This window comes from Coturnix japonica, chromosome 4 (assembly GCF_001577835.2).
Source record: "Coturnix japonica isolate 7356 chromosome 4, Coturnix japonica 2.1, whole genome shotgun sequence".
NCBI lineage: Eukaryota > Metazoa > Chordata > Aves > Galliformes > Phasianidae > Coturnix > Coturnix japonica.
The window spans coordinates 10498006-10521557 of NC_029519.1; the positions used below are offsets into that span (position 1 = coordinate 10498006).

The 23552-nt window shown below is 52.1% G+C and overlaps 2 protein-coding genes across 11 annotated transcripts in view; both read right to left on the reverse strand.

Annotated features, from left to right (window-relative positions):
* Positions 1-407: 407 nt before the first annotated feature.
* CNGA2 (cyclic nucleotide gated channel subunit alpha 2) lies at positions 408-14605 on the reverse strand. Its single transcript, XM_032444251.1, has 10 exons — positions 14515-14605; positions 14357-14439; positions 11044-14029; positions 8131-10895; positions 7320-7445; positions 7050-7157; positions 6683-6853; positions 4506-4613; positions 4216-4322; positions 408-3612 (listed from the first exon to the last, which is right to left on the reverse strand). The coding sequence occupies exons 5-10, from the start codon at positions 7418-7420 to the stop codon at positions 2189-2191; spliced, it is 2019 nt and encodes a 672-aa protein (XP_032300142.1). The 5' UTR covers positions 7421-7445; positions 8131-10895; positions 11044-14029; positions 14357-14439; positions 14515-14605; the 3' UTR covers positions 408-2188.
* Positions 14606-16223: 1618 nt separating this feature from the next.
* PRRG3 (proline rich and Gla domain 3) overlaps positions 16224-23552 on the reverse strand; it is a 15276-nt gene continuing 7947 nt past the window's right edge. Inside the window, exons 2-4 of one of the 10 annotated variants that reach the window (XM_015860556.2) lie at positions 22393-22434; positions 18930-19090; positions 16224-18388 (exon numbers count right to left, since the gene is read on the reverse strand). In XM_015860556.2, coding sequence (XP_015716042.1) covers positions 17846-18388; positions 18930-19090; positions 22393-22399 — 711 coding nt within the window. In that variant the 5' untranslated portion in view covers positions 22400-22434 and the 3' untranslated portion in view covers positions 16224-17845. Of the gene's footprint in view, positions 18389-18929; positions 19091-20228; positions 20822-21613; positions 22435-23552 lie in introns of those variants that run through there. The other 9 variants (XR_001554633.1, XR_001554636.1, XR_001554639.1 and 6 more) reach the window with 9 other exon arrangements.

The window sequence follows — 23552 nt, forward strand, 5'->3', positions numbered from 1 at the left end:
GATCAGTTCGAAGCCTGCTCAGTTCACCAAAGGGCCTCTTCGTGAGCATCTTCAGGAGGACAAAAAGCAGGTGGGCAGCAGGCAGGAGTCATCCCTGTTGTGTCCTGGCAGGACATCTCCATTTCCCCCAGCAGTGAGGTATGTACTTACCTTTCCCAGCGGCCCACAGGAGAGATTTTCTGGGTATCATCTCGAGACGATTACCTCTTTCCTAGAAACAGTGCTCAGAGAGGAGAAGGAAAGCCCAATACCAAACAAAGCATTTATGCTTGATTCACCCAGCCCTTTTTCTACAGCTCTGGTACAGCAGATTTGCATAAATCTGCAGCAGAGTTCAGGGGTCTCCCCCCCAGCTCGTATTTGATGTCTCCTGTTCACAATACACAGCTGAATAAGAGCCTCTGTCATACAAGGGATTACTTTCTTTCTTTATTTCAATAGGAGAGATCCAGCAGAAACAGAACTATTGATAACAATACAGCCAAAAGAGTTTAAGGGACCCTCAGCTTTACTTCCCTGGTGCCAACCAGCACGCACAGCCTTTGGCATCTCCAGGACAGCCTTACAGGGAGAGGTTCGTACTTCAGCCACCTGCCATGAGCAGCCCCAGGGTGCATCTGCTTTGCCCCGTGTCCTCTCTGCTGGGGATGTGGGCAGCCCAGCAGTGCAGCTGTGCCACTGTGCGCTTCTCTTCAGCATCTGCCTGTCGGCTCGCTGGAAGAATCACGGAGCTACTGCTAATTTCATTAGCAGACCCATCAAGCGGTTCATCAATCTGTGATTTCCTGGCTTGCTGCCTCGAGAAAACAAGCGGGATCTGCTCTGCATTCGCAAAGCCATCCTCCGGGGTAATTTGTCTGACGGCTTAAAGTTTCCCGAGTGGGTTATTATCTCGGATTAAAACTGAGGGGGGGTTGAAGGGAAGATTTTCTTTTCTCTTTTTCCCCAGCAAAAAGCGAGGATACCCCCTGAGCTGTGAGCGTCTCCCCTAACCGGAGGCAGGAGCTGCCCCGCTTCGGGGCGGGCAGGAGCGCAAGCACCGCACCGGGCTGCCCGCATCGCATCGCCCTGCAAACCTTGTTCCAGCGCAGGGAAAGACAAACCCGACACGCTGCCAGCCGGTACGGGGCCGTGCGGTGGTTCCGCGGCTCACAGCTCCCTCTCCCGGCACCATCGCAGCAGCCGCAGCCTCCCTCCCGTCTCCCCGTTCTCGGGGTGGCCCACGGCGCTCAGTCCGGGCGGAAGGAGAAGCTGGGAGCTGAAGGTTTGGTGGTGAAAGGGGATATCGGAGCAGACGACAGTTCATCTCCAACCACAGTCAGCTTGGGTCTGACAGAAAGCCCCCCAGATTTCATTGAGGCAACAACAACAAAGCAGGGCCACTTCATTTCACAGCATCATCCAAAATAAAGGAAGTCAGGCTCATTTTGGAAAGAAAAGGACAAAGCAAATGCTCTCCATTTTCCACCATGAACCTTTCTGCTTTGACATGCCCTCATCTGTCATCCCACTGCGTTAGTTGAATTTGACCCAGCACGTGAATTTCCCCTTCTCTAAGAAGCTTTCTCCTCTTTAGAAGCCTCTAGTGATGGTGCTGAGCTTGCAGGGGTTGCATGGCCACTCTCACCTGCTTGCATCATGGACCCACAGGGCTTTGCTGGTGGCCATGATGGTGTAAGGCTTTTGTCCTTGCACATTCATCCCCATGACTACTGTCCATTCCTCCTCCAGACAGCAACTGGCCCAAAACTCCCACCGACTACATGAAAACCTCCTGCCTAAGAAAATGAATGTGTTCTACACTCTTTCTGAGCTACCGACAGCAAAACAAATATGGGCACAGTCGGGTCCTATCACTGCTTAAAAATATGTCATTTTCAGTCATACCCGTCCTGGCACATCCAGCCATCATCATTAGATAGATGAGAGGCTGCTGCAATCTTCGTTCCTCTCACAGTGCAACAGGCACTGTCATTCAACAAGAAGCAGTCTCCACATCCACACTGCACGCATTATCTGAGTCCTCTATAGTCCAAGTGGAAATCCCTCCACCCCTGCAGCAGGAGAGCAGGAGGGAATGCTAGGAACATGGGAGAAGTCTTGTCAAGGCAGTCAAAGGTGCTGCCATGGGAAATAGAAACTGCCTCAGCACAAGGCAAGACATCATCTATTTGAGATCTGCACCCTCTCATTGCAACCCAGTAGATGTGTCTTCACCCTCAACTTCAGACAGACTGTCTGAGCTATCTGAGAAGAAGTCCTCCAGATCCTGCTGCTTCATTTGGGACTCCAGAACAGTGATGCGCTGCTTGAGTTTCATCTGGGCATCATTGTACTCTGTCAAGAGCCGGCCAAGGCGAGTGTGAAGTGTGTCCAGGTTCAAGGTCAGTCTGTCCAGCTTTTCTTCCACACTCTTCCCTTCCATGCTTTCTTCTTCAGCTGACTCATCCAGCAAGCCTTCCTTGATAAGGATCTCCCGGCCTCGCTCCTCCAAGACCTTTTTGGCATCAGGATACTCTGTGACCGCTTCCATCAGATCTTCCTTTGACAGGCAGAAAAGATCAGAGTAGCCCAAGCTACGGATGTTGGCTGTGCGTCTGTTGCCCATTTTGCTCCCTTTAATGTTCAGGATGCTGATCTCACCAAAGCAGCCCCCTGCAGTGAGCAAAGCATATTGTGTCGTTCCATCATCTGCCACCACAGCCAGCTTCCCTTCCTTGATGATGTACATCTCTTTTCCAATATCTCCTTTCCGGCAAACGTAATCCCCTGGACTGAACACCTGAGGGCGAAGCTTCAGCACCAGCTCCACCAATAGACCTGCCTCACAGTCCTGGAAAATCCTCACCTTCTTCAGTGTCTCCAGGTGAACATTGATGGCAATCTCTGCCCTTAGCTTATCAGGGAGACTCTTGAGAACTTCCCTTTCATCTACTGCCTTCTTGTTGGTCCACAGGTAATCAAACCACTTGATGACTTTGGTTTCCATGTCTTTGCTCACCTTGCGGAACTGCATGTAGTGTTTAATGGCATCGATTTTTGCCTGGAACTCTGCTCTTGTGGCATTCATGTTGGATATCATGGACCCTACGTTCCCCACAATGGTGGCAAAGATGAGGACGCCGATGAGGAAATCAAAGATGACAAAGAGGTATTCTTCATCGCGCACAGGAGGAGGGGTCTCTCCAATGGTAGTCAAAGTCAGCGTAGACCAGTAGAGACAGTAGACATACTCCCGGGTGAGATACCCGTATTCAGGGTCTGTGACATTGGGATAGACCCAGGTATCTTCTCCAAAGCCTATGGCCTTGGAGATGGCATAGTAAATGCACGCATTCCAGTGGATGATCACCATGATATAAAGAACCAAGTTACTGATGCGGAAGATGTTGGGGTAGCTGGTTCTGGTCTCTGTCCTGTCAAAGAACTCAAACATGCGGGAGAAGCGCAGCAGCCTGTTGAATCGCAGCTCAGGGCGGTTCAGTCCCACAGCAAAGTACGCCAGGTCTGTGGGCAGGATGGAGAGAACATCCAGCTTGAACTGCAAGGTGTAGATGTAGTTATCCCGTAACTTCTTCGGGTCTTTCACCAGGAGGCCCTGTTCCAAGAAACCTAACAGAGAAGGGAATGAGAGAATTATTTTGGCTTATGTTAAACTCTCCTATATACAGTCCTCCAAACATTACCAGTTCCACCTGTAAGCCAAGTAGATGGCTTACAAGCTTCTGCTATCAAGCAACTGGGAAAAGCCACGTAAAGATAATGCTTAGGAATTCACTCCGTTCTAGGAAGAAATAGGAACAGAAATGTTTTCCTTCTCCAGATCAGGCATTACTGCAGTTCCAGACAGAAGGTGTACAGCCACGTCCTCCATTAAAGAGCATTAAATACTACCATTTTTCCATGTAGATAATTCACTAGCTGAACTTGTGCAAAATCAGAGATACAGACATTCAACTCTGCCCGAATGCTAATAGTAATGTGGGTAATTTTGTACAATTATTCAAAGGTGAAATTGGAAGCCAGGATGATTAATCTTTCATTCTGAAACTTACCTCATTTCTCAGATCTTTAAATTAGATTATTCCTCTGGTGACTTGCTTCATACTAGTGAGAACCAAGGCAGACAAAACCCTCCTTTTAATGGAGCTGTAGATTAGGTCCCTCCACTTTTAGGGATATTAGAGCAAAGCTCTCACAAGCCAGGATGCTCACCTGTGCGCAGGCGGATCACTATGTCCACAGTGTAGATGCAGTCCGAGATGTAATCTAGCACCAGCCAGAGGACAACGTAAGTCTTTTGCAGGTCACTGAAGCAAGCCCTGCAGGATGAGGTGGTGAGGCCAACAAATCTCTCTTCCAACAGAATATAAGTTGATTCTTTCCTTTAGCTTCCCACCACCCCACAGTCACCAGCACCAGCTGTCCGAGCCTCATCTGAGCCACAACAAGGAGGTGAAGATGAAGGTTAGAGGAGACAGGAGCCCTACAATATCCCAGCTCACCTGGCCACAAGCAAGCACCAGTTGTAGAGGACAGGAACAGCAATGACAGCCAGCCAGCGGTAATACCAGTCCCCGGCAGGGTCCACCACAAAGGACTGCCATTTCTTCCTGGAAGCAGAGAGATGTGAGAGCTGGTAATGTGTGAATAATGGGCTAAACATAGAAAACAGGGTTGGAAGAAACCAGCCACGTCATCCCCTTCATCCTTTGCACTAGCCTGGATCAAACAGCTGCAGCTTGACTGCCAGTCTGTAAGCTAAATCCAATCCCAGGAGTGATAAGTAAAAATGTCCCACATTGTTTAAGTTCCTTTATCCCAAAGCAGTGCTCATTAGCATAGCAGAAGGGAAACCACAGCATGGCAAAGCAGAGCAGGTGGCCTCCGTGCGCCACAGAGGCAGAGCCAGAAGCAGATGTATGGAAGAGGGTGACCAGAAAACTTCTGTTAGATAACCTTGCCTCTCCTAAATGAGGCATGGATTGAAGCCAGATAGATCTGAGAGAAGAAGATTAATTAGAGTGGGAAGGAGAGCTTGCTGCACATCAGTAGGAGCACCACGGGGCTGCCCAAGCCCCAGAGCAGTGGCCGGCATCACAGGGCTGCCATCCCACACCGGCTGCCTGCGGCCCACTCAGACCTCTGTCCAGCCTTTGAACTGCTCCCAAGCATTTGATCCTGCTCATCTTGGGGTTCTGAGATAAGATGCATGTGCTCCCATGGCTATATCTCACTGGAGGAGCCAAGGAACAGGAACTCTGCAGCTGGACTGATAGGCTCAGCTGCTGCCACCTGCTAGGGCAAAACACCTCCCCCTACATCCTCACCTCCCTTCCAGCTTTGGAACGTGCAAAGCTCCCTCCAGCAACAGGAAAAACAACCCACTTGCCAAGACATTCTCAGTGCTCACCCCTCTGTTTATGACAGCTTCAGAAGCAGACATGTGCCTTGAAGCCTCAACCAGTGGTGTGCCAGGTGGGATGGGAGCTTAGAGCAGGGCCAGCAGTGCTCCTTCACTCTCCCTCTGGGTGCAGCCCCGGGCATCTATGTGGTTCTCCCCACATTCCAGGTGGGAAGAAAACAGTTGTGTTTTGCTCAGAACAGGGTTGGTGTGCAGCTTAAATACTTTCTGATTAAGGGACTCCTTGCTCTCTGAGATGTATGGTAAATGGCATGTGGGATACACCAACTCACCTGCAACCAGGCAGCACAGCTGTAATACCTGTATCACAAGTACTAATAACCTCAATAGCAACGTTAATCGTGTTGGTAGTTTCAGCTTTAAGTCACCAATGCCACCATCTCCTCAGGAGAGCCGTGGTACTCTCCCTTCTGAAGCCTGTGGGGCAGCACCAAATGCACACGCACACCCCAGCCCATGGACTTTATCCTATCCCTACAGCAGGCATTTATGGGTTGTAGGGTGACGGCACTGAGCTCTACTGTCCCATCCCCTGCAGATATGTTGCAGATCTCAGCTTTTCCCAGGGAGCCACAGGCATGGAGCAGCTCTCAGCACACATCAGCTCCTCTCCCTCCAGTAATTAACAAGCTCCTTTTCACCTTGCAGGGCAGAGCACTTTTTTTTTTCCACGGTTAGCAACAGCCCTGATACAAGGCTCAGATCCTTTCCTCCTTTAGAAAAGGATCGTTTCTCGGTGTTTTAATTACCATGTACAATGGTAGGGTCCAGACTAGTCCGTGAGCTTTGCCCCTTAATTAGCCAGCAGAAGAAAAGCCAGGTTATTGCTTTTCACCAGCAGTGCGAGCTGAGGAGATGAAAGCGCTGAGTCTGAATGAGCCTTTTCAGAAAGCTGCCGTCACGGTGTCTGCCCTCGGAGGCGGGGAGACGGGCAGCAAACGCACTCCCTTCATCTCCCTTCCTCCTGCAATGATGAATGAGGCTGGAGGTGCCCATGGGTTTGTGCTTGCTGTGGCATTGAGTACGGACCTTCCATATCCCTTGGCTACTCGCATGCACAGCTGCCAGGACAGCTTTTTGCAGACCCATCTTGGCTCAGATGCCAGCAGAGCACAGCAGAGCCCTCCCACTGCTGCCACCCGCTGTCCCTGGGCAGAGCTGAGCCCGCTGCCCTTGGCCCTCCTGCCCCTCTCCCTGTACCATCACAGCATCACATATGGCCAATGTTCAGCCCTGTGTCACAGGGAAGGGCCCTACTTTTTGCTTTTCTCCTCGGCCTCCTCATCCTCTGGATCGATGCTGGCATCAGCAGGCACTGTCTGCAGCTCAGGGCCCTGGAAGCGCTCAAGGAAGGGGTCTGGCTGCTGCTGCTCCTCCTTCAAGCTCTTGCTGGCCCATTCCCGGAGCACCAGCACAAGCCTGACAATCCTAAATAGGGGAGAGAGGCAGAGTCAGGAGCTGTCCATGCAGTGAGAAGAAAGCAAAGGTTTGTGACAAGAAAGGGGTCAAAGCCACACACAAAAGGCTCAGACAAGAGCCTATGCAATAGTTCTGCAGCTTCCTTCCATGCTCTGGAAATGCATAGGATCCAACCCGGCCCCACAGCCTGGCCCCATACTGCTACCTGGCCAGGGCATGTCTGCCTTGGAAGGGGGGAGCAGCCGGCTGAGCCCCCCCATATTCTGGAGTCCGTCTGCGCAGCTCCAAGGTCTCATCCTGGGCTGAGCAGGTCCTGCAGTGGAGAGAAGGGAGAGTCATGGCTTCACTGCACATCTCAATGCCAGCCCACACCCTGCTGGGGGAGCCAGGGGAAGCGGGCAGCTGGGGTGTGCCATTGTGCCCTGAGACTCAGCCCATACCCCACCAATGCCACCCTCTCCCGAGCCATCCTGACCTGCTCATGCTGAGCTCCGTGCTCTGCGCATCAGTCCTGACTCTACTTGGTTGGGGTGGGCAGGGGCCAGGCAGCTGCAGGCCATTACTCCTGGCCATCATCCTCCCAGCAAGCTGCCCCAGGGACCTAGGAAGAGCAGAGAGCAGAAGTACGGGAAGCAAGAGGCAGTGTGTAGTGTGAGCACTGAGTTATGGTACAGCACCAGAGGAAAGAGGGGCAAAGCCCAACAGATGTGCCCACCCCGTGCTTTCCATGTAGCTCTCACTGCAGAGCCCTACAAAGCATTGCACTGTCCCCAGAAAGCCCTACATCTGCCCCTGAAAGATGTTCTCCCCACCACCTGGGCTCCTCAGTCATTGCCAGGGCAACAGCATCTGCAGCACGGTGCCCTAGTGACGAGCTGCAGGTCTCCTACAGCCCAAGGGTGAGAAAACAGTCCCTGGGAGGAATGGGAAAACACAGCCATTGAGGGGGGAAATGCTGTTCACACAGCAGCACAAAATGGGTTTAGCATGTACAAGACCCTTGCATTTCACCAGCCACTCTTCGGCCCAGGTACTGTGAGCTGCTGACAGTCCACCCAGCCCCTCCACATCCCTGCAGCACAGGCACATGAGCAAAGCAGGCTCCTGGGGACAGCCCACCAGTGCTCTCCCACAGCAAATCCCACTGGTGATGAACTACATGGTGAGGGGCCATGCCTTGCACAGCCCTGCCCATGTCACCATTATGCACACAGAGCTGCCCACAATCCCAGCCACCTCCCCCCAGTGTCAGAGCCACCACCAAGATGCCAACACCATCCACTTACAAGCCTGATGTTCCTCGAGCCCTCCAGCAAACTAGCAGAGGTTGGCAGGGGGCATCTTCTCATGGGACCATCAGCAAACACCAGAGCCACGTGGCTGCAGAGGTGTCCCCACAGTGCCCAGGACAGGTGATGCACAGTGTGTGTGTGTCCCCTCACTGCAGCACACTCCTGTCCCCCGGGCTCCATCAGTGCCCCAGGCAGCACAGTGTGCGTCAGAGTAGTCAGCCACAGCAGCTTTGTACTCAGGGATGAAAGGGGAGGAGGGACACCGCTCCCTCCCACGCATCCCCTTCTTCCCCACCAGCCCTCCCTCCATCCAGTTACCTGGTCTCAGACAGCAGGAAGCCACATTTGCCTCTCAGGAATCCCAGAGAAGAGAGCTGCAGAGTTTGATGACGATCATGAATTACGCCTGTCACAGGTGTCTGCCTTGTAGTGCACACAGAGCCATTCTGACAAGCAGCTGGCAGAACGTTTGCATCCCCAAGAAAATAAGGAAGGGGTTAACTTTTGTTCTTTCCTACTCACATCCAATTGTATGCAGCAACTGAAGTTGGGTCAGTCCTTTCCATGGGCACGGATTCAAGCACGTCGTGCAAGTGTGATCTGAGAACACCAGCATCCAGGCTCCATTCAGCACCAAAACTTTACCTTTTCTTCCTTCAAAGCCTCATTCCCATCTCACTGGAAATCCTGGCAGCAATGAGCTTGAAGAGATGAGGAATTTCTTCAGCCTCAGTTAGCATCACTGGAGGGACACATTGCCTTCCCTTATCTCCATGCCACAGAAGCAGGAACAGCCCAGAAGCAGTGACAGCAGCTCCTTTCCCTTCCCACCTCTCTCCTTTTGCTCCCTGCCTGCAGCCAGCTCCAAAAACACAGGAGCTCCAGGAGTCTCGCTGCTTCTGTCCCTTTGGTGCATGCCACACACCTCCCTCCCTTGCCAGACTGCATGAGACACCTCTTCTTCTAAGCATGTTGTTGTGGCAGCCCCCCCAGGGGAGGCCCAGCCCTCCCACGTGTGCCTGCCCTGGGACAACTAAGGAGGAAGTCTGCAGCTGCACTGCAGATGCACTGAGGAGCAAGGGCAGCATCCTGCTGCCAAGGGGGAAAACATCACCCACCCCACACCAGGATTAGATGGCACAGGAGACACATCCAGCACACACAGAGTTTATTAAAATATGCACTTCGTGGCTTAGTGTTTCTACATTTAATGAAGGACTTGTGCCTTAGGCACAGGGTAGGGGTTTGACCCAGCAGCAGCTCAGCAACACACAGCCCTTTGCTCACAACCTCCCCCCAGTGGGATGAGGGAGAGAATCAAGGGAAAGGAAACAGTAAAACTCATAGGTGGAGGTAAAAGCTATTTACTGAGACAGAAAAGGAAGAGAAAAGGAAAACAGTCATGATAATAATATGTATTTACAAAGTAAGTGATGTACAATTGCTGACCACTTGCCAGCTCTGTCCCAGCTGAAACTAGAACAAAAAAACCCCACCTTCTACCCAATACAACCTGCCAATAATCAGCCTTCAGGAACAATTCCCATCTGATCACCACACCTCCACATATCTCCAGCCTGTCCACATCCCTAAGCCATGCTAGGAGCCCATCCCTTACACACACCCCACTGCAGCACAGCCCCCATCCTGCTTTCACCTGCAGTAAATCCCAGTGCTGTCCTCAACCCAGATCATCAGCCACAGGTTCAGAGCTGCAATTACTTGTGGGACAGTTATTTATTAGTAAATGTCCAGCTGCCAGATTTACAGCCATGGAGGCTTGATGCAGTGGCAGGCAGGGAACAGCTAAGCATCCGTATCTGTAAATAAGCCATTGGGACATCTGGGTGATTTGCAAATCCAGCTACAATCATTTACAGGTGGAACAGAGAGGTCCTATTGCCAACACCTGCCCCAGCAGATGCATCGGATGAACCACTAAGAGAATCTCAATTCACTGTGAATCCAAGTGTTCCTAAACATCAAGGAAGGAAAGAAACAGCAGAACTGTTGAACTGGGCTTGGTTTTTTGGCACCTGAGCCAAGGATTCCCCTCACCTGTGCAGTTGTACCATGCTGAGGTTACAACTTGGCAGTAGACTGGGAGTGATCCTGCCCTCTGGCACTGGCAATCTCACAGATACCCACTGCTGCCCAAACAGGCAACCGTCCATGATCTGTCTGATGCCTACACTGTTATTACAAGGTCTTACAATCACCCTGGGAAAAAGCCAAGCTCCTGGATAAGCCCAGAGCTCAGCAGTGCTCTTACAGCCACTTGGGATCTGAGCACTTAAAAACTCACTGCTGAGTGTCTCCAGCATGACAGGAGCCAGCTCAACCATGGCCTAAGACTGTAACAGGACCTTATGTCCAGAGAGACCTAACACTTGGCTTTGTGCCTCCTCCAATACACAGCAGAAGCTCTCCCATTGACCTGTGCAGGACAAACACCTACTGTGTCATTCACAAACTTCTTATGAGGCTTGAGCTTTTCACAGCAGCTTCCCACATGACCACTGACCCCATCAAGCACACTATGTAATTGCTACTATACACCAAACACAAGTCCAGCTCTGGGACTTCATGATTCCACTTTGGATCCTAAAGGATACCAAGGCACAGAGTCATCTCCACAGCCAGAGCCAGGTGTTGACGAGGCAGGCAGAGAGCAGCATGGAGTACACCAGGGGCTCCTCTTTTCTCCAGGCCTTGTGCTGCTCCTCCAGCACATGCAGGCGCTCCGAGATCCTCGCCAGCTGCAAGGAAAGCAGTGTTAAGAGCACCACACAAGCTTTGTTGGCAATGCCAGCAAACCAGGCCCTAGCAACAAGCCCTGGAGCACCCTCATCCATCCTCCTGAGGCTTTCCCAGGAAACACCTGCAGCCTTACCCTCCTTCTCTCACCTCCTTTTTCATTGCAGCGGCCTCAGCCACAACAACCTCCTCCGGTGCTGCGCCAACCTCCTGGGAGCTGCGGGAGGAAAACAGAGATGCACAGTGTTCAGGAGCTGCAATTCCCCTCCCACACACATGGCATTGCTGTGGGGAGCCCAGCCATGCAGCACTGTGCACACCCAGGTTATGCTGTCAGCATGCAGCATTGGGAGAGAGGAAACAGCGCCCAACACAGCATCTACCAACTTCTTACTCCCACCATGCCTATACCTCCACCATGCAGCCCGCAGTGATCACAGCAAAGCACTCAACACATGCTTACAACAGGCAACAGGAAAACCACGTGCTTATGTTTCTTTAGAGACCCAAACAGAGAGAAAACATATTTACCCAGAGTCCATTTCCTACAGCCAGAGGAATCCACTAAGGATTGGATAAACCATCATTAGAGCAAGTCCCACAGCCAGTGCCCAAATGGAGAGTTCCTCTGTCCCCAATTCCTCTGGGGACCTCAGGAAGGGAGGAACTCACTCCTGACATTCAAGCAATTGGCCTGAAAACACATTCATGAGATAACACATCCACACAATGCAGCTGTGGTAAATACAAAAGTCACAACGGAAAGAATATCCAATTTCACCCAGTACAAGGCTGTTAAAATTGGACATTTCCTGCAGCTTTCACTTGAAAAATCCCCATTGACACAAGCGAACACCCTTTACAGTAGAGAACAGAAATTACCTCTGATGACTCATACCCTTCAAGAGGTCACTGCCATGGAAATATTCCAGCCTCTCTCCAAGGCCAGAGCTTTCTTTATTAAAATTTCAGGATAAACAAGTCAGCTCAGTCACTTCTTTATTGTTGTGGGTGGTACAAAAAGAATGCATGCATCTGAAATGATGCACAGTATCAAGAACAGGCGTTCCAAGTTGCCTGGCTCCAAAGGGAGATGGAGAACTGGGAAGAACTCAGGACTCACCCCACTTTCTCAAGTTCCCTCCTTCACAGAATCATGGCTAAAACTCCTCCATGTCAGACAGGAGGAGGTTGATGTGCACAACAACCCCGCTCCAGCTGGGGAGGGAAGGTACCATGTGCCAAGGCGGCATGGATGATGGATGCTCCCCCTCCTCCCCATCTGCCTGGAGGTTTTGCTCAAGGAGAATTAGAAGCATTCTGACAATTCAACCTTGGAGATTCGGTGATACTATGATCTTTGGGTGCTTCTGTATGGAGCCAGGATTTGGATTAGAGGATCCTTACTGGTCCCTTCCAACACAGCGTTAGTCAATGGTTCTATGAAAAGGTTACTGAAGAGCAACCAAGAGATGGTCATGCACATTGTGAGGATGTGGGACAGGATCAGGACTGGGCCATCTGTGCAGGGTTTTGATTCCCTTCTCACATTTCTCTCCATCACGCTATCAAGACATGCAGAAAGAGTAGTGCCAAAGAGCTGCTGAAACCCAGTTGTATCACAGGAGGTGTTAGATCGCTTGGGTGGCACAAAACCAAGCAGGAGGCACCCAGAGCTGGCAGTATAAGTAAGAAGGAGGGACTGGAGCAGTCATCTCCTATGAGGTTAGAAAGCTCAAGGCTGGCTCCCACCTTAGCAAGGCAAAGCTAGGTCTGTGTAGAGCAGCAGGGAGGTGGCTCAGGACAAGCCAGCATCACCTGGATGGCACCGGGTCTTGCAGAGAGTTCTGGACACGGTGGAAGAGCACCTGGCCCAGCAGGTACATGGTCTGGAAGATGTTCTGCATGGAGTAGATCCTGCCTGTCCCAGCAAGGAGGGGAAGTGGGGCACTGTGAGCAGGTGGGGGGCAGGTGTCCAGCCTGGGATGCACACAGAACCACACTGGTTACTGCCTAGCCTTGCATAGCACAATCACAGGCCCCGTATCCCTCCAGCAGCTCAGAGCATGACAGGGCAGTGCCAACAACACCCAGACCTCTGTGTCACCAGGTGAGAGGAGCTCCACCAGCAGCCCAGGTTCTGTCACTTGGATCCTCCAAAGGCAGCAATGACAGTGTGACAATCACACCTCTCTGCCAACCCAGGACAGGCTTTCTTCTAGGCAGAAGATGGCTCTGCTCTGGGATTATTAAGCTCAAGGATTTTCTCCACTGGAAAGGATGTCATCCACATCACTGCTCACAAAAAGCACGTGTGCTCTTTGCTCACCCTGGCTGCAAACCCAACAGACAGGCAAGGACTCACAGCACTGCCACCAAGCTCCAAGTGGGGACATGCTGTCCCACGTGTCTCAGGTGGCAGCAAACCTCTCCTTACCGACACCAAAGGACACTTTCCTCTTAACTAGTTCCATACAAGACTAGAGCTAAACCCCGATTTGGATTCCTCCCCATCTTGGGGCACCAACACAAGCATCAAAGACCCGATAGATGCTGGTCCCTACCCACCCTGCACCACTCCAGGTCCATGCTTACCGCTCATGGTGTCGGGCTGGGTTGGGCAAGACCAGCTGCACACTGTCACCTGGGGACCGCCGTGACACACTGCTGTGCTGGCTCTGCCGCCGTGACCTGCTGCTGTGTTGGCCCTGTTGGCATCAAACACAGACGCATTAGAGTCAATGAATCATTAAGGTTGGAAAAGACCACTAAGATCATCCAGTCCAACCATCAGCGCATCACCACCATGCTCAACTTAGGCAGAGCCAGACCTGTGCCCCATGAAGAGCCCCCAGTGGTGGGGGCATTGCACAAGCCCCAGCACAGTGAGATGATCCTGGACGTCCAGAGCACGCCAGCCACTAGGAACGTGCTCCCTTTGCCAACACATACAAGCCCCCACACTCCCATTACAGTACCAGTCGTCTGCGATTCTGGGCACTTGATCTGCCAGCCACGTGCATGAAAGGGATCTCCCTCATCAAGGAGTGCTGAGCCGAGGAGTCAAGGGACACGCACACATCAGCAGAGGGGACATTCCTCTGCTGGTCCAACAGGATGGGTCTCAGATCTGCATCTGTTGTTTCCACAGAAAAGAGAGAGGGAAGAATGAAACAACCCAAATGTGCTTCGTCGTCCTCAGGGCAGCAGGGAGATCCTCTCATATGGGGCTGCCAGCCCAGTGTCCACTGTTAATGGATGTACATCAAAAGCCACATGCTGAAGATGTGAGCAATTGGAGAGTCTGGAGAGGTGTGGATTGGAAATCAACTGGATGTACCACACCAGGAAAGCAACATTTGGGAACAGCTTGTCAAAGAGCAGGGCCATATATCTCAGCACCCCAAAAGCTGAGAGGAAACTGGAAGACATGGAAGGAGATGCCTTCAGATTTTCTCCTCACCTTTTGGATCAAAGACCTCTCTTGCCTTCTGCTGGTCACCTTCATTCACCTTTCCCCCTTAGGCACCTCTTCACTTTCCCACACTACCTTTCAGAAGAAAGATGACTACAATATCTGACTCTTTCCTCTCTTGCAAAGCAGACCATTGGTTGCCTTACCTGCAAGAGAAATCCTAACAGGGATGTGTGTTGGAAAGGAAGGAGGTGCACCTTCAGACATGGGCTCCTCATCCACAGGGCTGAAGCTGTTTGCCACAGTGAGTCTGTTGGGGACCCGCATCCTTCGATTGATGTCCTCAGTGAAGAGCAGGTCACAGCGGACCACGTTCACTTTCTGCTCCAAAAGTGGCCACATCTTGATTTTTTTTTGCCCCCCAGATTGCACAGGCAGCCAAGTGACCCCCACAGACGGGCAGCACACGTGCTGTAAGGCACCTACACACAGGCAGAAACAGCAACAAACAGAACCATAGGAGATGTGCTGGAGAACACGGAGCCCTATGGAGCCCAGCTAGCAAGGGAAAGGGCATGGAATGGGAACAGCTGCCAGCAGGATGAGATGGAAGAACTAAACTGTTCTTCCAGACCCCAGCCAACCCCATTCCCCTACAGCCCCCCTTGATCATGAAACACCGAGGAATCCCCCTTTGCTTCTTAGTCACAATCTCCCAGCACAGCCCAAACCACTGCGGGAAAGGGCCGTCTTCCTCTTCAAAGCTCAGAAGGGGAGAATGGGAGGAGGCGAGGAGCGGAGCGCAGGGGCTCTGCGTGCTCTGATCGCGTCGGGCTCTATTTTTAGCACCCTGCGCTCTGACGCTGCATTGCCAACACAGCAAACCGCTCAAGGCTGACATCAATAGAGCTCCCCACCGCCATCCCCATCTCCATCCCCATCTCTATCCCATCTCCATCCCACCTCCCTGGAGCAGCAGCGCTCGCGGAGCCGCACAGACGGCCGGAGATGCAGCCCTAGAGCACCAGTCCCATCTCACAGCACCGGCAGCCCTATAACTCCAGGCGGCTCCCTGCCAACAGCAATCACTTCACTCTGTTCTCTCCTCCTCCATCATTAAAAACCTTTTTAATTAAAGGGACGGAAGCCCGCCCAGCGTCATCCGCTGCGGCACTTCGCTGCTTCCACGTATGTTGGAACGAGATCCCCGTTCCTGCAATCAGCTCAGTGCGGGAGATAAGTGGCTGGGGAGGGGGGAAAGCAGAGGGGACACCCCCGTCCTGCCCTGCGGAGGGACCTCCCACCTCTCCCCCTGCTGTGGGCAGGTGGTCCTCGTAAAGCCACCCACCCCTCACCATCCCCAGCCGGGCTTTTCCCCAGCGCAGTGCCCGCTCCCCGCTGTTGGAAGGGCGGAGCAGGGTGGGAGTGGGCACTTACTTCTTTTTTACCGCAGTTTAAAGCAACTTTTCAGCCTGTAAGCAGCCGCTCTTCCTGCCCGGCCGACGGGGAGGTGATGTCAGCGGGGCGAGCCCTCCCCTCCTGGCACAACGCCGGGCTTAAAGGCGCAGTCGGTCACTACATCACCGAGCCGGAGCTGAGCATTGCGGCGTTCAGCGATAAAACTATCCGTTTGGGATGAATGACGGCTTTAAAAGCTTCTGAATGGGGACGGAGTCCAAGGCCTCAGCATAAAATCCAGTTCTGAAAGGGCTTAAAATAAATCTCGCGCTGCCCTAGTCTTGCTATTTAAAGGGGATTATCTAAGAGGTTTAGGAGCGCGCTGAGGAATGCCGAGACGTCAGGAAATCCCTCATACCCACGTACCAGCCGGGCCCATAGGACATTCCTGGTTATTCCATGCCCAGCAATCGGGTTGCGATGCCCCATCCCAGCACTATGGGAAAAAGCCGCCGTGTGCCGCTCAGACAGTGAGGGTTTTTTAATAAATACCTTTTTTTTTTTGCACAGAAATATACCAAGTTTGACAGAATACAAACCGCAAAGGTCACGACCGCGCATCAAAGACAGAGGATCCAAGAGCGCCCTCTGGTCTTTCCCAGCTCTGACCCTGGCACTCGTTGCCAGGTCGTCCCATCACCCGTGGTTTACTAAGGCCAAAAGGCAGAGTGAAGGCCTTGGGAAGGGACAGACGAGGTGCCGGCAGCTGCAGACCCCACGGGCTTGTATCCTGCCCCGGGGACAGCCATGCTGGGCAAGCCTCAGCTCCAGGCTGAGAGCATCACTGGGATGGATTAGGACAGTGGGCATGGGCAGCCTGCGGGTACACCACAGCCTTTTGGTGCTGGTGGAGACTGGTGCTGGGGTGAACGCTACAGGGTGGCAGTGCTACAAGGTTCTGGGCTGGGGGCTGGTAAGAAGAACCCCCTTACAGCCCATCAGACATGACTGGGAAAGGATAGACCCATCATATGGACCCCACGAGTGGCTGCCTAGGAAATGGGGACATGCTGGTCCCACGGCAAAGCACGTGCTCTACTCTGCCCTGGCTCCAAGGGTAGGATTCAGCCCTGCTCCCATCCCATCAGCATCCCCAGCTGCCAGAGCCTGGTTGGTGGCACAATCATTGTTTATCTTTGCAGCCATCTCTGCCAGCAGGTCCCCTGCACCATGGCCATAGCCATGTCTTGTCTTGGAGGACAAGAGCCCTGGAAAGAGAACCAGGACAGAGAGGTTAAGGGAAGGCTGAAGGGAGGTTTGGCACATCTGCAGCCTCCCTGTTCCTGCATCCCACACCTGGTGAGGGCACCAAACAGGTGAGGCAGGCACCTGCAGGAAGGAGGCACATCCCTGCTGCTTAAAGCTGTGCAGCCACCTTGGTGGTTCCAAAGCAACTTACCTCACGTGCAAGACCACCACAAACCTTGCTCCCTTTCCAAAGGGTTCTAGATCACAAAGCACCTCCTCGGCCAGTGCCTCCCCTTTCTCTCAACAACAAATATCACTACAGGCAATTATCACTACAGCCCCCCCTGCCTCCTCACCTCCTCACCAGAGCACCAAGCATCAAGCAGAAGACAGTGAGGACTGTGGTCTCAGCACATCACAAACCAGTCCCTGCTGATTTGGGTATGGAAAAGACCAACCCCAACACCAGCCCCCCCCCCCCTACGAGTGCCTCAGGTCCATGAGCCAGCATGCACACAGGGTAAGGCTGAGCAGAGCCCCGGGGAGGCAGTGAGGCTGTTTTAGTCATGGGAAATGTTATGTCTGAGGGGAAGTGAAGAAATCCAACGCACCGTGGGGAGGACCCCCACCTTGAGCCAGGAACAAACTGCTGCTCTGCTCTGGCTGCTGCAGCACTTATGTGAGCAGGGAGCAAGTGAGAGGGGGATGGCACCCTCACCCTGCTTGGGGACAGCTGTTTTTTGGTAAGGAAGGTAAGGCTATTGTGTGATGGCACCAGCTTGTACAAGTGAGACGGGGACATCAACGCCACCTGAACGAAGTTCTGAGCGTGGCAAAGGGTGTGGGTGCACGAGCATGAGTGTGTGAAGAGGCAAAAGAGAGGCAGACCCTCTATTTGCCCGCAGCAGGAGCAGCAGCCACGATCTCCTCATACTTTGGTGGAGGGTCATTGTAGGAGATGCTGGTCTCTTCACCGCTGCTGCTGCTGCTCTCCGGGTGCCCCGTCACCTCCTCATAAGAAGGTGGAGGGGTGGCACTGGACAGTCTGGAGAGGACAGAGACCGAGTGTTCTGGTGGACAGAGAGTGCCATCTTGCTGGGGGGTGTCCCCTGCTCTGCTGTCTCCAGCCCCTCGGTTGTTTGCTTCTCGTTGATACTGAGTTTCCCCTTGGCTTTGTGACCGCTCGCGGTACACCATGACCCTGGGGAGGCTGCGTCCCGTTCTGCTGGCCAGGTAGCGGTTCTGGGCGTAGGAAGGACGGTGACGGGTGGCCTTTTGCAGCTGGCACCTCCAGATGATGAAGAGGGCGATGACTATCAGAAGAGCCACTCCCAAGAGGGGCACCACCACGTACATAGCGTCTGAGCGCTCTGTGTTATGCCCAGGGTCCTTGACAGAGTACACAGAGTTGGTGTAGCCCTTCCAGAACTCCATCTGCAGCAGGAACAGAGAAGGAACTACCATGTGCTTGCACGTGGGATGAGCAGCCCCTAACCATCACATGCAATAAACACTGCTGTCCCCAAGCCTACAAAAGAGACGTTTTCCAGCTGCCTTGCAGCACTCTCAGCAGGGCTGTGAGTGGCTTTGTTGAACCAACTACAGGACCCACCAAAAAAGATAGGAGCAAAACTTCAACAGCGGCCACCAGCCCTCATGTTAAGCAGGGAGAAATATGGCCAACGTCAGCACCCACCTGGAGACGTGGGGACAGCAGTATAAATCTCTTGTACATGCCAGGGGAGTGCCAGCTCAACCTGCAGCTGTGCAGGGTGTCCCAGCAATGATAAGGAGAGAACATTGCCTAGCAAGGGTAAATCATGCTGGTAAGTCAGGTTACAGCACACTGCCTGTGGAGTGAAGAGGACAGAGGGAACAGGAGAGGCCATTCCCACCATGCTTTTCTTCACCCACAGCATACTAAGGTGTAAGTGCCTCACACATCCACTGAGGAGCAGGGTGGGACAAAACTCACTGTCTTCTCCTTGTTCTCGAACACTTCCTTGACTTCCTCATAACTGCAGACCTCCTCCATGCACTCCCGCTCGATGGTGCCCTGCCGAATCTCCTCCAGGAAACCGTTGGCTCGGGGAAAGCGCTTCAGGATTGAGTGGGCATTCCTGGCCCCCAAGAACACTGCAACACACAAGGCACAGATGCTGAACAGCAACAAACCCGCACCCGGCCTCTGTACAGCCAGGTTATCCCACCTGCTTTTGGTGCAACAGGCATCCCAAAGACCAAATGGCCTATGGTTCAGTTAGCACAGCAGTTTGCCTGCTGAGGAAGTGCACACAGTGGGGAGTAGGGCGACTGTGGTCTGCCCAGAGACACGCAGCACCAGCAACATCCTTCCAACAGGACTGGATGCTAAATACACAGAAATAGGCAGTGTCAGACCACACAGGACAGATCCAATAGACTTGTTCTTAACCTTCCGCCCTTGATGGGATCACACCTTACTGCCCCTTTACTATAGGAAAACTACTTCAGAAAGAGGACCCAGGGTAAGGTAGAGCCTCCTGGGGGAAAAGGGAGTTCCCAGCACAGGGACACTGACCCCATTAGCACAGGAAAGGTGAGATGCTGTCCAGAAAGCAACGCTGTACACAGATCGTGACCCTCCCAGGATACAAATATCCCACACACATTTCGCAAGGCAGCCCTTCTGTATGCAGCCAAACAAATCCAACTGTAGGTTGATAATGACTCTTCCCACCCAGCCGATCTCACTGCATCCTTTGAGTGAGATGAATCAGGTCATCTGGCTGATCTACTGTGGCCTGTTTACCTCTTTCACCCTCAGGCTCAATCTTCCAATAGATCAACCAGATGAACCAATTCACACCAGTAAGAACAGATGCAGGACAAAGAGGTAAAAGGGGACTGACAGTGTCTCCCATTAGACCAAATCGGATAGAACAGAAAAGGATGCTTAGTAAATGATCAAATATAACATTCAGTAGCAGCCTGCCACCAGGGAGGTCAATGTGTTTCCTTCAGCTTTACCTTCCATTTCTCCTGCTCCTAAAATAATATAGAAAGGTATTTTTGAGAATACTCACAAGTGTCAAAGCAGAGGAAAGATCACAGTGTATGAAACTACTACAGTGCTATGCCATTCCATGCTTGGAGATATTGTGCTCTCTACGTGCTGTGTAGGTGCATTTCCCCCAAGTGATTTATTAATGGCTTGCTTCAGTGAGAGAGTTTGCAGAAGGCTGAACCACTGAGGTGTGAATGAAGAACAGCATGAATGATGTGAGTCAGAGACTTTCCCTTCAGAATCAACTTTATTATGCAAACATATCTTTTTTTTTTCCTTTCTTTCTCCTTAAATAACAAGGATAACCAGAAAAAGCATCTTCCAGAGGCACAGAAAGCATATTGCTGGAGGGCAGGGATCAGCTTGCCTTGGCTTTCCCAGTCAAGGAGGGCTGTCCTGGCTGAAGATAGAGCAGGCTGTCAGGCTGGCTTTCTCCTGGCCCTTTGCAGGACTGGATGAAATTTCACAAAGGCACCGTCCATTCTGCAAACGTCCCATCTTTCGCTGGAGATATCTGGCCTTACCTCCTTGGCTTCCTGCTTTGATCAGGCTGTGCTATTTACTCTCCCCTTCTCAGCACTTGAGCCTGAGACTTTGTCCATCTTCCTTCCCACCTTGGAGCAACAAGCTTAGATGCAAATCTCACTTGCAAGGTTTTCCATCTCTGTAGATATCAGTCACTTGACCCTGCTTTGCTGAACTGATCACTGTGATGGAAATAAAAACAGACACGCAGGCAGGTATCAAAAACAACGTCTCAGTTGAAAACATGCTGTGATGGAGGCATGTGCCTCTTCCCCCAGAAAATCTCCCCTGAGAACCTAGAAATGACAGGAGAGCAGAAACTAAAGTCACTGATCCTTCTCCTCTTTTACATGGAAAGCACAGAGTTCCCACATGCATAGGAATTGGGGCAGGAAAACCAGTGGCCTCCAGGACACAACAGCCTTGTAAACTCTCCTCTCTGACTTAGGATCCTCAACTCACAAGAAGAGCAGACAGCTGAGCAGGAGCTGTCTCCAAACCACAGGACAGAGGGAAGACTTTTCCAACCCAAGCAGTGTCCGTACTGACTCCTTGTGCCTCTCCAAGTCTCCCCACACCAGTTGGAGCACCAGTGCACAGGAAAGATTAGAGCTTTAGGCTGGGGGAGCAGGATTTCACTGCCATCCCTTCTAAGTTTCTTAAGGTTGATGCTGGCCCCTGGTGGTAGGCAGGCTTAGCCATACCTCTACCCAGGGCTGCCTTGCCCACATGATACATGGGTGCGCCTGGAAAGGGGCAGTCAGGGCTGCAGTTCTGGTGAAGCACATGCAGGTGAATGTGCTGACCACCTCAAACCACTCCTGCAAGTCACATCCTTCAGGGTCAGTATGACAGAAACTGCTTGGCAGGAGGCACTGCCACCACAAGGGACAGCTTCCACAAGGAATAAGTGCTACTAAGTCAGCAACTAAGGTCTATGAGGGAAAGGAGGTGCATGAAGGCAGGGCAACAGTTGGGTACCCTCCTCATTAATACAAGATTAAAAGTACATTTTGTGTCAGAACCTGCCTGGAGATCTCTGCTCCCTCCCCCACATGGCATAGTACAGACAACAAAAGGAAGCATACCTGTCATCCCTGGAGTTTTTCTCCTGTCCAGCTTGGCTACTGCCTCCACCTTCACAGCTGGCTCTGGTGACACCCTGTGAGCAGATCCTGAGATTCCAGCCAGATCTGTAGCATCTTCCTGCTCACAGCCACCATCCTCTTTAGAGTTCCCATTGCATCACTGCATGCAGCCTCTGTGCAGGCTGCCCAGATAAGTGAGGACAGAGGGTTGAGTCCAGCCCTTCACAGATCACATGCTGTTTTCCGCCCTGCACCCTTACTGCTCTCAGCCCAGCTTTTGCCAGGCCTGTCCTCGCAGCTGCTGGCACTAAATGGCCACGTGTGCTGGGCACTCACTCACCAAGATGCAACATGTTCCAGCAGGGCTAGGTTACACCACTGCCCAGGTCTCTGCCAGGAACATAGAGCCGCAGTGTCCCAGCCAACATGGGCTGCAGGACAGCATGGCCTGAATCACAGGTCACCTTTCTGGGTAGCACCATGGCTGGGAGATCTTGGTGCAGACCAACAATACCTGCAAAGGAATCAGTCAGTCCAAAAAGCCTCATAGAAATAAAGGCAGTCCTGGAGAGGTTTGCCCTTCAATACCTCCCAACTTGCAGAGAGAAGAGAGGCACAAGGCAGGCTGGACCTCAGACAATGTACAGTGATAAGAGTCAGCGGTGTCTGACCCACCCCAATAATACAGGTGCCTCTTGCTTGGGAGGCATCTGCAAAACACTCCCCCACTGCAGATGAAGAGATGGTAGTGGTGCTGGAGGGGAACAAGGAACACTTACTTGCCATGCTGCCTCGCTGGGCTGCGGGGGATTCCCACCTACCTGCAGGGAGGAAAACAGGAGGGTTATCAACAGTTTCAATTGCAGCTCAGCAGACACTAAAGCCCAAGCCCTCCAACATTCAGGGTCAGAATGATGCAGAAAGCAGGGTGCTGTCTCTAAGAGCCACGAAACTGCCAGCCAATTACCTCCCCTGAGAACCAGGGACCACTCAGCCTCCCTACCTGATGCACGGTTGAGGGAGTTAGGGTATCCCCACCCCTCACTTCCACATTCCACTCACTTATTTTCCATGTTTTGTCTTTACACTGTGCTTAAGATTCCACAGATCAGACCATCCTGGCCAAACTCATCTCTCACCTTCCGTGACACCTTGCTGTGACAAAACCACAGCTCCATCAAAAGACCGAGCCAGCTCCCACAGGGATGTATTGTGGATGTAGGAGCGAAGGCAGTTTAGAAACAGCAGGAACTAAAATGAGCTGATCTGAGCTCCAGGCCTGCAGATATTCAGAGTAATCACTTCAATTAGCTCTCTGCTGGGGTGAGGGCAGTGGCAGTACAAAGACATCCTCTGGGTCAGCAGCACAGGAAACACTCTTCCTATTTCACTCTAAAAGGCTGGAATCCAGGCACGCAGCAGTGCTGGTGTATGGCCACATTAGGAGGTATCAGATCTCACTGCCACACACCTTCTCAGTCAAACTAATGTCTCTCACTGCCAAAATAAAAAGAACTCATCCATGTTTCTCTTCACAAGGAATGGAACACTTGATCTTGCTCCTCCAAACCACGTTTCTCAAGTCTGATCGGAGCACACAGGACTCACACATTCCCTCATAGGTTCTGTCAGCTGTGAGCAGCCGCTGACCTGATTTTATTGCCTTCAGTATTAACAAAGAAACTCAGATTTATAGTATTAAAGAACAGGCTGCAAAGAAAACCTGCCCCAGCATCCACACAGCACATAAACTTTGTATCACTGTCATGGTTTTGTAATTTTGTAATTTTGCTATCAGTATTCCACATCATAACATCATGTCAAGTATGGATACTTCTGTTGAATGTGCAGTCCACAGAAGAAGACTACATATCCCAGAGAACAACAGGAGTAACAATAAGTCACAGGACCAGGACTCTATATAATCTCGTTCCCAGGC

Bases quoted from the DNA above. Each gene is read 5' to 3' on its own strand.
- CNGA2 (XM_032444251.1), bottom strand. From the start codon at position 7,420: ATGATGGCCAGGAGTAATGGCCTGCAGCTGCCTGGCCCCTGCCCACCC. The intron at 4,614-6,682 runs GTAGGGCCCTTC...CTCTGCTTCCAG, and splicing joins GCCGAGGAGAAAAGCAAAAA to GAAGAAATGGCAGTCCTTTG. The intron at 3,613-4,215 runs GTGAGCATCCTG...CTTCTCTGTTAG, and splicing joins AGTGATCCGCCTGCGCACAG to GTTTCTTGGAACAGGGCCTC.